Raw genomic sequence first — 15,839 nt, forward strand, 5'->3', positions numbered from 1 at the left:
GGGTTATAGGAAATAATATTAGCCATAATTAATAACTATTGAAACTAGATGATGAATATATGACGGCTCATTATATTATTCCCTCTATTTTCACATACGTTGGCAATGCCCATAATAAAACATTAATTTCAAATATCATCTTGAAAGATACATGGTAAAGCAAGTAAAATGTTGATTGTAGAAACAAGGTGATGGGCATATGGGTGTTCACTGTAAAATTATTCTGGTTTTTTGCCTATTTGAAAATTTATATAATAAAATGTTAGAAAAAGCCACTATCCTCACTTTACTACAATGCAAATTCTCTGCTCCTTTTTCTGGGCATCTGAAGATGTTAGAGAAAAATAATCAATATAAACTCAAATCAGAAAGTCTGGTGGGCCTTCAATAATATTTACCAAGCCTTCTATTTATCCTTGGGTACATCCTACTTCCCTGAATGATTATTCTCCATCCTTTTCCCCACTCTTAGTATTACTAACATTGTCTTACGGAATAATGTTCATCAAGAAAACTGAGGATATTAGACATGATATCATTCAATGTCCTACAAACTTAAGATACTTGTCTGCACCCTTCCTCACCTTTCCTCCAGTTTCAGCCCTTCCAGTGTGCCTTCCCACTATGTCCAGCCACCCACTTCTTCTGGACTTTGTCTTTAATCTCCCTCCTCCCCTCTTCCAGGTGCCTTCCCCTTAGTTTGTAAACTCAAGGTACATCTTTCCCACCTTAAAAAATGCCTCTCCTGACTCCAGGTTCCCTCCAGCTTGATTCTAACATACTGAAAGGTAAAGATAGTCCTTGAAACTCAAATACTTCACTTATTAATCTCCCATTTACCCTTCAACCCACTGAAGGCAATGTACCTTCTTCTCTGACCACATGTGACACTAGATCAGTCACAGACATTACTCTCAGACCTCTGCACACATCTCCTTACTGTGCCCTTAAATTTACAAGTGTTACCCTGCTCTCTCCTGCCCTACCTAATTTCCCATAATTGCCACATGTATGCTGATGATTCCTCGAATCCTTCTCTCCAATCCAGCCCTCCAGCACTCTCCTCCGATGTAGACTGGTGGTCTGCTGCCTGCTGGACTTTTTGACTAGGACGTCCTACCAGCTCCTGATGTCTTCCAAAATCACCTAATCTTCCTAAAACTGCTCCTTTTTCCTGAGCTCTCTCTTATCTACTATCATCTTTCTACCAGGCATCTTTATCTCTTCTACTTCCTAACCCCAAATTCAATCAAACTAAAGATTTTACCTCTTACTATTATTTAAATTCATCCTCTCCTCTCTTTTCCTGTAACCCCTTCAGAGTTTCATCCTCTTCATGGGAACCATTCCCTTAACCACTCCCTTAACTGTTCTTAGAACCTCCACCTTGCCTGCCACTGATTCATCTTCCTCTTAACAGAGTAATCTGTTAGCAACATGAATATGCCCATGCTCCTGTTACAAACCCTGCAGGGTTTCAAATATCCTTCAGGATAAAGACCAAAGTCCTTAAAAAGACAAAAATAGCTCTCCACCATCCATAGGCCCCTCTAGCTTTTTCTCCAAAGGATTTGTTCCTAGTGCAGCTGGCACTGCTTCAAGATTTTTTTTCTTTTTTTTCTTTTTTTTTAGAATGAGTTTTATTTGTCGCACAGGCTGGAGTGCAACATTGCAATCACACCTCATTTCAACTTCCATCTCCCAGGTTCAGGTGATTCTCCTGCCTCAGCCTCCCGAGTAACTGGGATTACAGATGTCTGCCACCACGCCTGGCTAATTTTTGTATTTTTAGTGGAGACGTGTTTTCACCATGTTGGTCAGGCTGGTCTCGAACTTCTGACCTCAGGTGATCTGCCTGCCTCAGCCTCCCTAAGTGCTGGGATTACAGGCATAAGCCACACTGCTTTGAGACTCTAAGCCTTCATTCATGCTGTCTCCCAGCCTGGAGTACCACCCCTCCATCCATTCCCACTTGGTATAACTAACTCCTACTCCTTGAAGACTCTGCACAGGTAAATCTTCTCTCAGAAGTCATTCCTGACACATCTCAATAATTGTACTTTATATCATTATAAATAAGCTTTTGTCTCCCTCTTTTTCAATGGATTATGAGGCTCTCTGAGGAATGGGACAGTGGCCTATTCATCTTAGTATCTTTCAGCACATTGTGCTGCATGTGGTAACTGCGTAATAAATTTTCGTTTTTTAAAGAACTGAATTTTTATATAGAAAATGTTCTTCTTAAGCATTAAAATAAAAATTGCAAGAGTGAATGTCTAGAATCAAATTAGTCAAGTTCTTAGCATCTACCCATATTATTCTGTATTTAATAATAACAATGTGACAACCTGAGAAAACTTCCTCCCCTCCAAGGTATTCAAATGCAATTTGACAGTATCTCATATTGCAGCCTGAATGTGAGCTCAGAACAAGTCACTCAGAATAACTGAGGGAAGCTGTTCTCTCAGAAGGTTCTGAGGGTGAAAGTATGGGGGTAGACAAGCACAAATGGCAGGAAGGAAACTTAATAAGCATCCTGGCTATAAACCCTAATGATTTAGTCATCTGAGAATCCCATCAACTCATACTCATTTAAAATGCAATTGTGAAATGGGAAGTGGAGAATCGCAGAAAAGTTATAGGAGCAGAAACTGACATGCCCTGCTGATAAAATAAAAACAAGCAAGCAAACAATAACCTAACTGTGGGGGAAGTAATAAACCCTTGGCCATGCGATCATCTTAAACTCTCAGGGTTTGAGATACATATGTGGTCCTTGAAACAAGAGCATAGCTCATTATTATGAATTACAGTAAGAATGTGATTTAAAGTAGCAGTGTGTTCACTGGAAAAGTATTGTGCAAATATTTTGTTCCCTAACCCATCAGTAACTAAGAAAACATTTTCACAGTCGTATTTTAGAAAAAACATAGTACATAGTATATTTCTTTGTTTAATGCAATGGCGAATTAATTTTTACCTTTGCTATAGTTGGTCAGTGTTTTTAAATATTATGGAATAACACCCACCTACATTCCCCCATTATTAATAAGTATAAACTACACAGTAGCATAGTTACTTTCCATTAATTTTCCACCTCTTACATAATCAGAGTACATGAATGCAGAGTGATTATGTGTGTATACATATTTTATTGTATTTTTCAAAAAGTGACCAATAGGACTTTTTAAAACTTAAAAATAATATTAAGTATAAGTCAATACTTACTCATTGTAAAAAAAAAACAGAATTAAGCAAAAATAAATAAAATCACAGAGATAACCAATATACCTTGGTATATTTCCCATTCAGACATTTTTCTATAAATACTTACAACAAATAAGGGATAATAATGTAATACTACACTCTACTTATTACCTAACAATACATCATATTTCTATAGCATTAGATATTCTTTTACAACATTTAAAAGGCTGCATAGTAAGGCATTATATGGTTGTACAAACGTTTTTTAAAGCTATCTCTTACCCTACATCTAATTTGATCCCAATTTTTCTTTATTATGAACCATGCTGTGCAAGGAATCTTTTTGGGGTAATGGAAATGTTCTGCATCTTGATAGAGTCAACAGTAAATAGCTTTCAAAACTAATCGAATTCTACACTTAAGATCTGTGCATTTCAGATATATTAATCATACCTCATTTTTTAAAATAGGAAAAAAACATGCTATGAGGAACATCTCATAATTAAATCTTTTGCAAATTAAGACCATTTCCTAGGGATAAATTTTTAAAACTAAGATTGCTGGATCAAAGGAGATATATATGAGTGTGTGTGTGTGTGTGTGTGTGTGTGTGTTGAAAATATTTGATATTGATTTGTTCACTCAAAATTATTGGATAAGTTAACACTTCAGCCAAGATATTGCCAAACTGCCTTTTAGAGTAATACTCTCACTAGCAGATTTCTTTTTTTTTCGACTGCCTCTATAATTACAGAAACTTACAGATTTTTAATCTGTGTCAATACTAGGTTTCAAAATTTGTAAAAATGTCTTACTTTTCACCAGATTTTATAAAGTTACACCTATTATTTCAATCTGTGCTTTTAAAAAAAATTCTGAGTGACAGTAAAATGTTTTTCCATATGCTTATTGTTCATTTGTATTCCTTCCAACCTCGATGATCTATCCTTCTTTCCCATTGAGTCCTTTGTTCCTTTTCCCCCAATTGGTATTCATTGTTTGCTTACTGATGAGAAAAAAACGTGTTAAATATTAATGATATTAACCAGTTTTCACCTGTTTCAAATATCTCTTCAAAGTTTTTCAATCCTTCTTTTAAAAATTCTGCTCATAGAATTTTTTATAGAGCCTTTACAATTTTACATATTATAGTCAAATTTGTCTTCTTTTCATCTTTATAGTTTTTGCCTTGGGCATCACACTTAAAAACACCCTTTCCTATCCCCAAGATGATATCAATATTCAATATGTATATGCTCTGACATCCCATTTTCAGCGATCATGGGCTCATGCCCATAGTTGCCTGGGACATTGCTATGCACAGGAGGTTCCTACCTTAGTGAGCAATCCCTTCACGGTGGGTTTGCCCTCAGGCTGCAGGGAAAGTGGGTTGGCAGCTTGTACTCGAAGAACATTCTGTAACACTTTAATCCACTCTTCCAATATATTGGGAGAATCTGCAGTCAGATAGTATGTGTGTTTTTCAGTGGTCAACTAGAATGCAACGAGAAAGGTATAGGAAAGAAAACTGTGAAGATTTAGGATTGTTAGCATTTCCTTGTTCATTATTCAAATGTCATTACTTAACATGGAAGCAAACATGCTAAACCTCAAGTCCCAGTTTCTAAATAAATGACTCCATATCATTTAGAATAGTTTAACCACTTTGTGAGAATTACAGCAATTAAATTTTTGTGGAAATAATTTTGTTACTCCAGTTTACTTAATTTTGGGGTTATAATTTTATATGTTGTTTATTTGTCACATTTTCCCTTTCTCGCTTAAATGTGCTACAGGTTCCTACTTTTTTTTTTTTTTTTTTTTTTTTTTTTTGAGATGGAGTCTCTGTCGCCCAGGCTGGAGTGCAGTGGCGCGATCTCGGCTCACTGCAAGCTCCGCCTCCCGGGTTCACACCATTCTCCTGCCTCAGCCTCCTGAATAGCTGGGACTTACAGGCACCTGCCACCATGCCCGGATAATTTTTTTGAATTTTTAGTAGAGACGGGGTTTCACCGTGTTAGCCAGGATGGTCTCGATCTCCTGACCTCGTGATCCGCCCGCCTCAGCCTCCCGAAGTGCTGAGATTACAGGCGTGAGCCACTGCACCCGGCCAGGTTCCTACTTATTGAAATGAGGAGCAGAATGATTAAAGACTATAATAAAATAGCACATTCTTAGCAACTAAAGAAGAGGTTTCTTAATACAAATGAAAAAATCAACTATAAATAAAATAAGAAGATCTTGCATATAAGAAGATAAATTCTTGGAATGAACATGTGATTAGATATTATGAACTCAGAATTTTCCAGTCTCAAATTAGCCACATTGCAAATTTTCCAAATATTTCAGAAACTTACAAATGATTCTTAACTGCTATGCCCAAAGACAAAGCTTTCCTTGATTCTCGTTTCTAAATTTTTGAGGGGTTTTCAGGTACAATTCACTGGAAACATTGATAATGTACCTTTCTGGCAAAGTTGTCTTCCACCCTCCAGAGGAGCAATATAAGAAAATAATGGTTATTGAAGACATTTCAGAAATAAAGTGTCTGAATTTAAGTTACAGATACTAGGATATCTCAACAGCCTGTGTTTTAAATTTAACAGATTTCTGGCAAGACTGGCCTCATGTGTGAGTAAAAATGGGCAGCAGCTGCCCCTACAGTGTGACTTGCTGGGCAGCACAGTCCCTCTGCTCACCAATATATTTCCCACTTTGGTGTTATGGCATCTGAAGTTCATATAAGAACTGTCATTTTCAGATTCTATATTAAAATACAAACATTCCTGAATTTCACAGTACATTATATAACTAACATCTTATTGAGAATTCATTTACCAGATAACCCTTCCTTAAAATAGCTTCACAGTTGGACAGCTGAGAATACCTAGGAGATTAAATATGAGGAAAGAAGAGTATAAAGGAAGAAAGGTAAAGCGTGGTGGGAGTTATTCAACACAAACCTAACTTACATTATAGTTTTAACCAAAAATTCTTGGAGTTTCACATACTTTCGAGGCATCAAATTTATCCCAAAGTGAATAAACATTGAATTATCCCATCTCCTTACCATTAGGTTGGATAATTGAGAACTGAGTTTGGCATGATACAAAAAAAAAAAAAAGTTAAGTACCTGAACTGTTTGTTTGTTATCTCCTCTTAAAATACCGCAGGATGCACTAAGTTCAATATGGCCCTGAGGTTTTCTAATTACATCACTCTGTATGAAAGAGAAAAACAAATGGAAAGTGATTAACTTTAACAGTAATAATAAGAAATGCTTTGTATCATTACTTGCATTATAGGAAGGAAATCAATCAGGCATCTGATTTATAGTTTGAGGAATTACGTTCTAAACAGAAAACATTTTCCACTCACCGGAGATTTGTAGTAAAGTAATTCACCACCTTTAAGAACAAACCACCGCCGCTTCCAAGACTTGACTTTACCACTCATTTTCAATAAATAACCAGATTTTTCCAGTGGTTCCTAATTTTTAAAGGATAGAAAAAAGCATTTTCAATTTCCTTTTGGAGGCTCAAACTGACTCATTACTTTTTAAAAATCATATTCAGTGTTTACATTTTTCCCATTATCACTGGAAGATGAGCAAGTTTTTGGGAGCTTCTGCTCTGGCTGTGAGTACTCCGTGTCTGTGGAGTAAGCATCAGGAGGAATAGCATAATCACTTTCAGAAGCCACAGAGGAGAGAGACACACCTAAGAGAACAAAGAAAGGAATCAAGTCAGTATTTAACACTGGGGAGGGCCAAATACCGGCTCTGAGTGCTCCTACAGAATGCAATTATTCCTAAATCATAAGCCTCCCTAGACTAGATTTATTCTCATTCCTTTGGCCATAAATAACTTTTTTTGAGACAGAGTCTCGCTCTGTCACCAGGCTGGAGTGCACTGGCGCAATCTCCGCTCACTGCAACCTCTGCCTCCTGGGTTCAAGAGATTCTCCTGCCTCAGCCTCCCGAGTAGCTGGGGCTACAGGTGTGCACCACCACGCCCAGCTAATTTTTGTATTTTTAGTAGAGATGGGGTTTCACCATGTTGGCCAGGATGGTCTCAATCTCTTGACCTCATGATCTGCCTGCCTTGGCCTCCCAATATGAAGAACTTTTAAAGCAGAAAACAGAACTAAGAGGTAAAGACTGTCATGTAAATCTCTAAGGAAGTGAAAGGAACAGGAATAATATTTTGGTATGATTACAGTCACACAGCTATTTTACATATATAAAATATATGCAATAGTCTACTCATGTATCTTTTATTAAGAATTAAAAATATGTGTATTTACACATTGATATATAGGCAAACAAATGTTGAACCTCAATTTATCAAGATTTTCACAATCACATTTTAAATTTCTTAACTTCTGTAATCACTTTTAAAGTAACCTCACATTTTAAAAAAACACAATTCAGTAGTATTTTTTCATTCAAGTTCCATAAACTACTAAGCAGTTTACAGATTTTAAAAATCTTTCATAAAAGAGAAGCAATAAGATTGAAAGATATAAACAAACTACTTCTTTCACTTGCCAGCAGCTATAACATAAAATTAAATGGAACATTTATATAATAATTCATTTGCCTTTACAGAAAACTCCTTGGGAGTTGCAAGCCACATTTCCTGGGTCACTACAATTGGAGATTTAGAATATATTAAATAAAATCGAGGACTCAGGTAATTATTTATAAAAGTATCCAGCAATTTTTAAAAATATGTATTAACATTTAAGGGACATATTAGAACAATGCCACTCTTGTGACACTGCTTTTTATTTGACTCAGACAAGTAACAGTTGCTATATCTTTATTTTTCATAGAATAAACAAAAACTTAAACCTACAGGGACCACAGAGATTGTCATGGCTAATGCCCCAAGGAGACTAAGGCCCAGAGATTAAAGGATTTGTCCAAAGTCAAAGAGTTAGGCAGAGGCGATGTTGGAACACAAATCTCAGGCTCCCAGGACCACGGCCAGTGTGCCAGGCACTGTCCTAGATGCTAGGGATAGAGCAAACAACAAAAATATTGGCTTTCATGGAACAAATTCTAGTGGAAGGAGACCACTGACAAACAGGCAGTAGGTGCTATGGAAGAATAAAACATAGAGCAGACTAAAGAGAATAAAAAGAGCTGGCAACAGAAGAAAGACAAAGGGCTGCAATTTGAGTGGTGTGGTCAGGGTGGACCTCATTGAGAAGGCAGCGTTTGCTGACGGAGGTGAGGAGTCAGCTATACAGACATCTAGGGGAAGAATACCAGCTGGAGGAAACAGCAGTGCCAAGGTCCTGAAATGCAAACATGCCTGGCATGTCTCAGAACAGCAAGAGGGCCAGTGAGGCTGGAGCTGAGTACAGAGAAGAAAGGAGATGAAGTCAAGTACATGACTGAATCCTGGAACACCTTATAGCCGTTGTGAGGAGCCACTGCAGTGTTTCCAGCAAAAGTGTGTCATAACCTGATTCTGGCTGTAGCGGGGCAAGTTGAGAGCAAGAAGACCAGTAGAAGCTCAAAATATGAAACCAAGGAAGTCTGGGCAGCTCCAGTTGAAGCCGAGAGGTTCCATGGAACACAGTTTGAAAACCAACAGACACACCATGCTGCATTAAGGGCTTTTTATAACCTACGGATGTCATTTAGTGGAATTAGATCTCTCTGCAACTACTACCTACGCACAGAATGTCTTCAAAATCCACTAAAAATCATAGACATTTTCCAAGTAAATGTTGTTCTCCACTTTAACATCAGATTAATTGACAAATTTTAAGGTATATTTTCTGCCAGTTAGCAGTGTAACAAATTTAGCTGAAATAAGTCTACTTCACAAATGCCAGGGAAGAAACCTCATTTGGCCAATTATCTCACTTTATTCCAACAATAAAATGATCTCCCTCTCACAGACAATAAAAGCCTTTAAAAAAAAAGACTATATAATTTGTTTGAAATCACAGAGAATTAAGAAGAGAATTAGGACTATAAATGTATCAGTCATAGGCTAAAGTTCTTTTCACTAGGGTCTGAAGCAAGTTCTTTGATTTAAAAAACATCCTGTTACGGAGATAAAATTCCCAATTAATATTCAGAATGATCTGGAGTTGCCTCATATGCCTGCGATTTTTCCTCACCTCGTTTCATGGCTCTGGGGCTGCCTGGCCCACTCCTACTGCGTGAGTCTGATTCTGACGTCCGGGAGCTGGATCTGGAGCTGTCTTCTTCCTCTGACCCAGATGAGTCATCCAGGAAAGGGCTGCTACTTATTTGGGTTGCCTTCTAAAGAAAAGTGGAACAACCTCCCTGTATCCATCCCTAATGTTACCACTCATCCAAGAAAAGGCTGCTAGTTATTAGGGTCGCCTCCTAAAGAAAAGCAGAGCAACCTCCCTGTATCCATCCCTAAGGTTATCACTCTTTTTAGATAACAGAAAGTTTTACAGGAAGAAGTCATAGCATATAATTTTTTTTTTTTTTTTTTTGAGATAGAGTCGCTCATTGCCCAGGCTGGAGTGCAATGGCATGATCTCGGTTCACTGCAACCTCCGCCTCCCGGGTTCAAGTGATTCTCCTGCCTCAGCCTCCTGAGTAGCTGGGATTACAGGCACCTGCCACCACGCCTGGCTAATTTTTATATTTTTAGTAGAGACGGGGTTTCACCATGTTGGCCAGGCTGGTCTCGAACTCCTGACCTCGTGATCCGCCTGCCTCGGTCTCCCAAAGTGCTGGGATTACAGGCGTGAGCCACCGTGCCCAGCCAGCGTATGATTTTTAAAAGGAATTTAGGAATGTATTTTGCTGTTACCAAATCATGTTGTTAAACCCTGAATTCTAATTAGCAATTATAAAAGATTCCTGAAAATAGAAGGTTGTCAATACCTGACAATCCTTCTTTTAATTAATACTTCAAGCAAGGAAGGGGTACCCTGGCACTGATACAAAGATCTGCCTAAATTAGGAGTTTTCATTATATTATTAATAATATGTCTCCTTTAAACAATTCATGGCCATGGGGAGGTGGGGGAATCACATGGGACACAGTAAAAACTGGCTCAGACCTCTAATATTCTGATAAGTGTCTTCTCCAGACCTTTCCATTGCTTCTTTTTTATGATATGTTAATGTGAACTTGTAAAACTCTCTATAAAGGGAGAGGCTGTGTAAAATGTTAAGAATGGAATCTGGAGCTTGAATTAACAATTTCCTTGATCCAGCATGAAGAGAAGCACATGTTTTAACAATAACAATGAGTTACCCCCTTCAAAGTTGTGTACACTGGGGTGGTCATGTTCTTGTATATCAGAGATGTATAAAGTCCTGATGTAGTATAGGAAAGGGTTGCAACAGAATCTGAAACAGAAAAACAGGAAACAACATTTAAAAAAACTTTTAATTAGCACATTGATCTTTTTCTTATGAATACAAATTAGCATAATTTCCATCTAAAAAGAAATTAGATTAATACATGATAACTAACTGTATAGTCTACTTTATAGATTATGGCATTTACAGGTTTATTTATACACTTTTTTACATGGTTCATTATTTCCTCATGTGTGCTAGTTCCCCATCTAGACTGTAAGCTCTTTGAGAGCAAGAACCATAGCTTTTATTTCCTTGAAATCTCCATGCATGCTTTGCTCAGGCTGGGCAGAACTAAGTATAGGCAACTGCTTACCAACCAATTCAGTAAGCAGGACATAGGAAGATATTCTCTGACTATTCACAACCCTATTACCAGCATAGTATCAAAACCACAGTTCTGGTGGGGCATGGTGGATCACACCTGTAATCCCAGGACTCTGGGAGGCCGAAGCGGTGGATCGCTTGAGCCTAGGAGTTTGAGACCAACCTGGGCAACATGGTAAAACCCTGTCTCTACTAAAACCGAACATGGTGGCATACACCTGTAATCTCAGTTACTTGGGAGGCTGAGGCACAAGAATTGCTCGAACCCGGGAAGGGGAGGTTGCAGTGAGCCGAGATCATGCCACTACACTACAGGCTGGGCGACAGAGCAAGACTTGGTCTCGAACAAAAACCAAAACCAAAACCACTGTTCTTAAGCCTTTATCAGGTAAATCTGATGCTGAAATATTGGAATGTAATTTCCTAGCTGAGTGTAGTGGCTCACACCTGTAATCCTAGCACCTTGAGAGGTTGAGGCAGGAGGATTGCTTAAGGCCAGGAGTTTGAGACCAGTCTGGGCAACACAGTGAGACCCCCATCTCCACAAAAAATCTTTAAAAGTATCAAGGTGTGGTGGTGTGCACCTGTCGTCCTAACTAATCAGGAGGCTGAGGCAGGAGGATCGCTTGAGCCCAGGAGTTCAAGGCTGTAGTGAGCTATGATCACACCACTCCACTCCCACCTGGATGACAGAGTAAGACACTGCCTCAAAAAAAAAAAAAAAAAAAAAAGGATACAATTTCCTGAATGGAAAGAACTGCAGATAGCTGAACAGGAACTGAATATCAATAGTTACCTCTAACATATGAATTAGTGGTGGGATAGGGAGGAGGTGGTAGAAAGAACCACAGGAAAATTTCTTGCTATTCCAGACAGTTCTTGTTGTTGGTTTTATTTTTTATAATGAGCATGCATTGTTTCTGTAAGAATTTTTTGGAAGAAATAAAGAAAGGGGAAATGTGTTTTAAATCCTGGGAAAAAAGGACATAGAAGCCTATATTTTTACAATTTTAAACAGCTGAGATGCCACAGTTTCTCTGATTTAGTCTCTCTCAGGTAAAAAAGTATACATCAGAGTTGAGTGTATTTAAGTCCCTACACTAAGATGAATTTCAATTTTAAAATACAAATCAGCAACCCTAGAAATCATTTTTTGAAAGTTTACACGACTCTTTATTCCAATGAATTTAGACATTTAGGAAGTTCTTAGCGAATGAAATAGCAATACAAATCACTTTTCTAAACTTTTTTTATTATGGGAATAAACACAGAACATAAAATTTACCATCTTAATCTTTTTTTTTTTTTTTTTTAAGACAGAGTCTTGCTCTGTCACCCAGGCTGGAGTGCAGTGGCGCGATCTCGGCTCACTGAAAGCTCCACCTCCTGGGTTCACGCCATTCTCCTGCCTCAGCCTCCCGAGTAGCTGGGGCTATGGGCGCCCGCCACCACGACCAGCTAACTTTTTTTGTATTTTTAGTAGAGATGGGGTTTCACTGTGTTAGCCAGGATGGTCTCGATCTACTGATCTCGTGATCTGCCTGCCTCAGCCTCCCAAAGTGCTGGGATAACAGGTGTGAGCCACTGTGACCGTGCCCGGCCCATCTTAATCATTTTTAAGTGTACAGTTCAGTAATGTTAAGTGTATTCACACTGTTGTAAAACAGACCTCTAGAACTTTTTCATTTTGCAAATCTGAAATGCTATACCCAGTAAACAATAAATTCGTTTCTCCACGCACACCCTGACCCTGGTAACCACCATTCTACTTTCTATTCCTATGAATTTGACCCTTTAAATACCTCCTTTAGGTGGAATCATACAGTATTTGTCTTTTTGTGACTGTACCATGTATTTGTATTATACTATCCCTTAGCACAAAGTCCTCAAGGTTCATCCAGGTGGCAGCATGCAAAAGCACTTACTTTTACTAACATTCTCCATATTGAAGGCCTCAGACATTCGAATACCTGATTTGGCTACAGCATAAATTCTGCTTTCCTAGTGTAAAAGAGAGAGTTTGAACACGGTATTTAAAGCAAAAAAAAAGATTACTTTCAATACACATGTTTTTCGTTTGTACTTCATTTAAGATTCACTAGAGTACAGCATTATTATAAGACCATCATCGGTGCCAACTAAAATATGCCATTGTGAATAGTACTGCAGAGATTTTTCTCCATCTGTTAGTCATTCCATTATTTATCTTTTTCCCACATTTTTGTTTTATAAATTATTTTGAAGACGTGAAGAAAAAGAGAAAGCTTTTTCACAATCACTGACTACACATAAACACCACCTTTAATATTCTTACCATTCTAGAATATGGTCGGTGATGGGGAGAAAACCCATGAGTGGCTATAACATTAAGCTAGAAACCATTCTCAATCATTGCTTACACATAAACACCACTTTTAATATTCTACTCTTCTGGAACATGGTTAAACAAAGAAAGGAAAAACCTGAAGTCAGAAGTCATAGAGTAGCATTAAATGCTATTGCCTTCCTATGTCAATGTACATTTCACTCAAACAGAAGAGATACCTAAAGTCAAACAAGAAATGAATATGAGAATTGCAATGGAATTTATATTATCTTGTTCCAAAAGTAGATTATTTTGTTTTCTCTTCTCTTCTGAGAAATCTCTGAAACAGGTACTGGAGAGGTTACTAGCCCTGCCCCCTTGAGAAAAGGGACCACAGGTGGTTTCTAATGCACAGAGCAACATGTCCTGAATTTTATAATGGGTCTAACTTGGACACAATTAACTGTCCAGGACATAGTGGGCAACTAAGGCCATCCTCTTCAGGACAGCCAGTGGCTTGAGAGGTAACTGGCATGAGATCTCTATCAGGGACATTTTAGATTGAATAGTGCCTGGCTGAATGAATCAGATGCAGTTTCTTTGAGTGTGAGATAGACACACACACAAACAGCAACAGAAAGACATATAACAAAAAAAAAAAAAAAAAAAAAAAAAAAAAAAAAAAAAAAAAAAAAAAAAAAAAAAAAAAAAAAAAAAAAAAAAAAAAAAAAAAAAAAAAAAAAAAAAAAAAAAAAAAAAAAAAAAAAAAAAAAAAAAAAAAAAAAAAAGGCAGTTAAGCAGGAGATGGGAGGCAGTCTGAAGCCCTAGGAGAGTGGGGGAAAGTAGTTAGCAGTAGAATTAGAGAGAGGGGACTGGAGGCCTGGGAGGACAAGCTGAGCCACTGGGAGCAGAGGCAATGGATGTCACTTGTTTCTATCAGAGGTACTGCTGACTATCACATGTTGTCCCTCTAGAGTGACTATTGTAATTTGCATGGTATTCCAGTTCAATAAGGGTAGGCTATGCCTTAAAATAAGCTCTTAGAAATTCTTAAAATAAACTCATATTTATTGAGGTAACTAGAATATATCTCTTTTCCTTGAAACCTGCAAATACTTAACAAACACAGAAATAAAATCTCAGACTTGGCAAGTCTGCTGGAAGGCTTTTGAAAAGCAATACTACTTTTTCAGGACTGAATAGCTTCAAAAGAGTAAGAGAAGACAGCATGGAAAAAAAAAAGCAGTAGAATGGGTTGCCAAATAAAATGAACTTAAAAGCATAACCGAAATCTCCGAAAATCTCAACATTATAAGATAGGCAAAATTTCAATTTCTCACTGCCTAAAGTATAACATAATTGGAATTCCAGAGATTCATATGCCATTAACTTCCACTTTCCTGTGCTATCCAAAATTTAGTAATAAACTACAGAAGGTTTCATGTGGATATTGAAATAAAATGTCCTCTTGAAAGCAAATGAGAGCACATACATCTTAGGGTCTGAATTTATATTAGAAAAACATGTCCACCCTAATTTGCTTAAAACTGCATCAGTCACAAAATAAAAAATATAATAATAAAAGAACATGACTCCAAAAACCAAAAGAGTCCTGCAACCCAGATGTTTCTCTGGAGGCCAAAGGTTAAATTATGTCAGCATGTGAAGAAAAACTTAAATCTGTAACAGATCATTTCAGGCCAGGTGCAGTGGCTCACGCCTGTAATCCCAGCACTTTGGGAGGCTGAGGTGGGTGGATCACCTGAAGTCAGGAGTTCAAGACCAGCCTGGCCAACATGGTGAAACCCCACCTCTACTAAAAAATACAAAAAATTAGCCAGGTGTAGTGGTAAACGCCTGTAGTTCCAGCTACTTGGGAGGCTAAGGCAGGAGAATTGCCTGAACCTGGGAGGCAGAGGTTGCAGTGAGCTGAGATGGCACCATTGCACTCCAGCCTGGGAGACAAGAGTGAAACTCCATCTCAAAAAAAAAAAAATTAAAATTAAACAGATCATTTCATTTTATTTCAAATATAGGAAGAATTTTTTTTTTCAGTCTAGCAATGTTATCCTACTAATGGTCAATGTTTCAATGGAAGAAGATTTTATCTATTCTAGGTCTGTAGAAAGATGCTTTGGAAACCAATGGCTATATAAGCTCAAAAAGAAAATTAAATTTATCTTAAAGCCAATCAAATAACGACTAAGTTCAAAAACTGATAACTAACAAGAGTTAAGTGTCCCGGTTCAGAATTCACCCAAAATATCACAGTTAGGGGGAACCCTTCTTTCCCACTCCCAATGTTTCCTTCCACATGGAGGAACCTCCAGTAATTGAACACTGCTGATCCCTCTCCACCTATTCACTTTCCCCTCCCTAAGAGGAAGAGTGGCTTAATGTGATTGGTAAGCTGAGAAGGAGAAACTGGGCATGCAGAGCCTCGCAGCTTCCTCTCCCCTTTCTCTTGAGAAGTAGCTGCCTACAGGAAACAACCATCTGTTCTGTTTTTTGAAGTAGTAAGTTTTAGAGGGTCATGGCTTCACTGGCAGAATCCTGTGGTGGTCCAGGGCTTGCCGGGAACAGGTGAATCAATCCAGCTAATCTCAAAGTTCAGTATTAGAAAGCTCATTT

General features: G+C 37.9%; 1 protein-coding gene across 1 annotated transcript in view; it reads right to left on the bottom strand.

Annotated features, from left to right (window-relative positions):
* The window catches only part of PLEKHH2 (pleckstrin homology, MyTH4 and FERM domain containing H2), a 132,443-nt gene that overhangs the window by 51,334 nt on the left and 65,270 nt on the right, over window positions 1-15,839 (bottom strand). Inside the window, exons 9-15 of the mRNA XM_003262788.3 lie at window positions 12,829-12,904; window positions 10,470-10,564; window positions 9,349-9,493; window positions 6,790-6,926; window positions 6,586-6,696; window positions 6,341-6,427; window positions 4,543-4,701 (exon numbers count right to left, since the gene is read on the bottom strand). Coding sequence (XP_003262836.1) covers window positions 4,543-4,701; window positions 6,341-6,427; window positions 6,586-6,696; window positions 6,790-6,926; window positions 9,349-9,493; window positions 10,470-10,564; window positions 12,829-12,904 — 810 coding nt within the window. The remainder of the gene's footprint in view (window positions 1-4,542; window positions 4,702-6,340; window positions 6,428-6,585; window positions 6,697-6,789; window positions 6,927-9,348; window positions 9,494-10,469; window positions 10,565-12,828; window positions 12,905-15,839) is intronic.

The sequence above is a fragment of the Nomascus leucogenys genome, chromosome 19 (genome assembly GCF_006542625.1).
Source record: "Nomascus leucogenys isolate Asia chromosome 19, Asia_NLE_v1, whole genome shotgun sequence".
NCBI classification, from domain to species: domain Eukaryota; kingdom Metazoa; phylum Chordata; class Mammalia; order Primates; family Hylobatidae; genus Nomascus; species Nomascus leucogenys.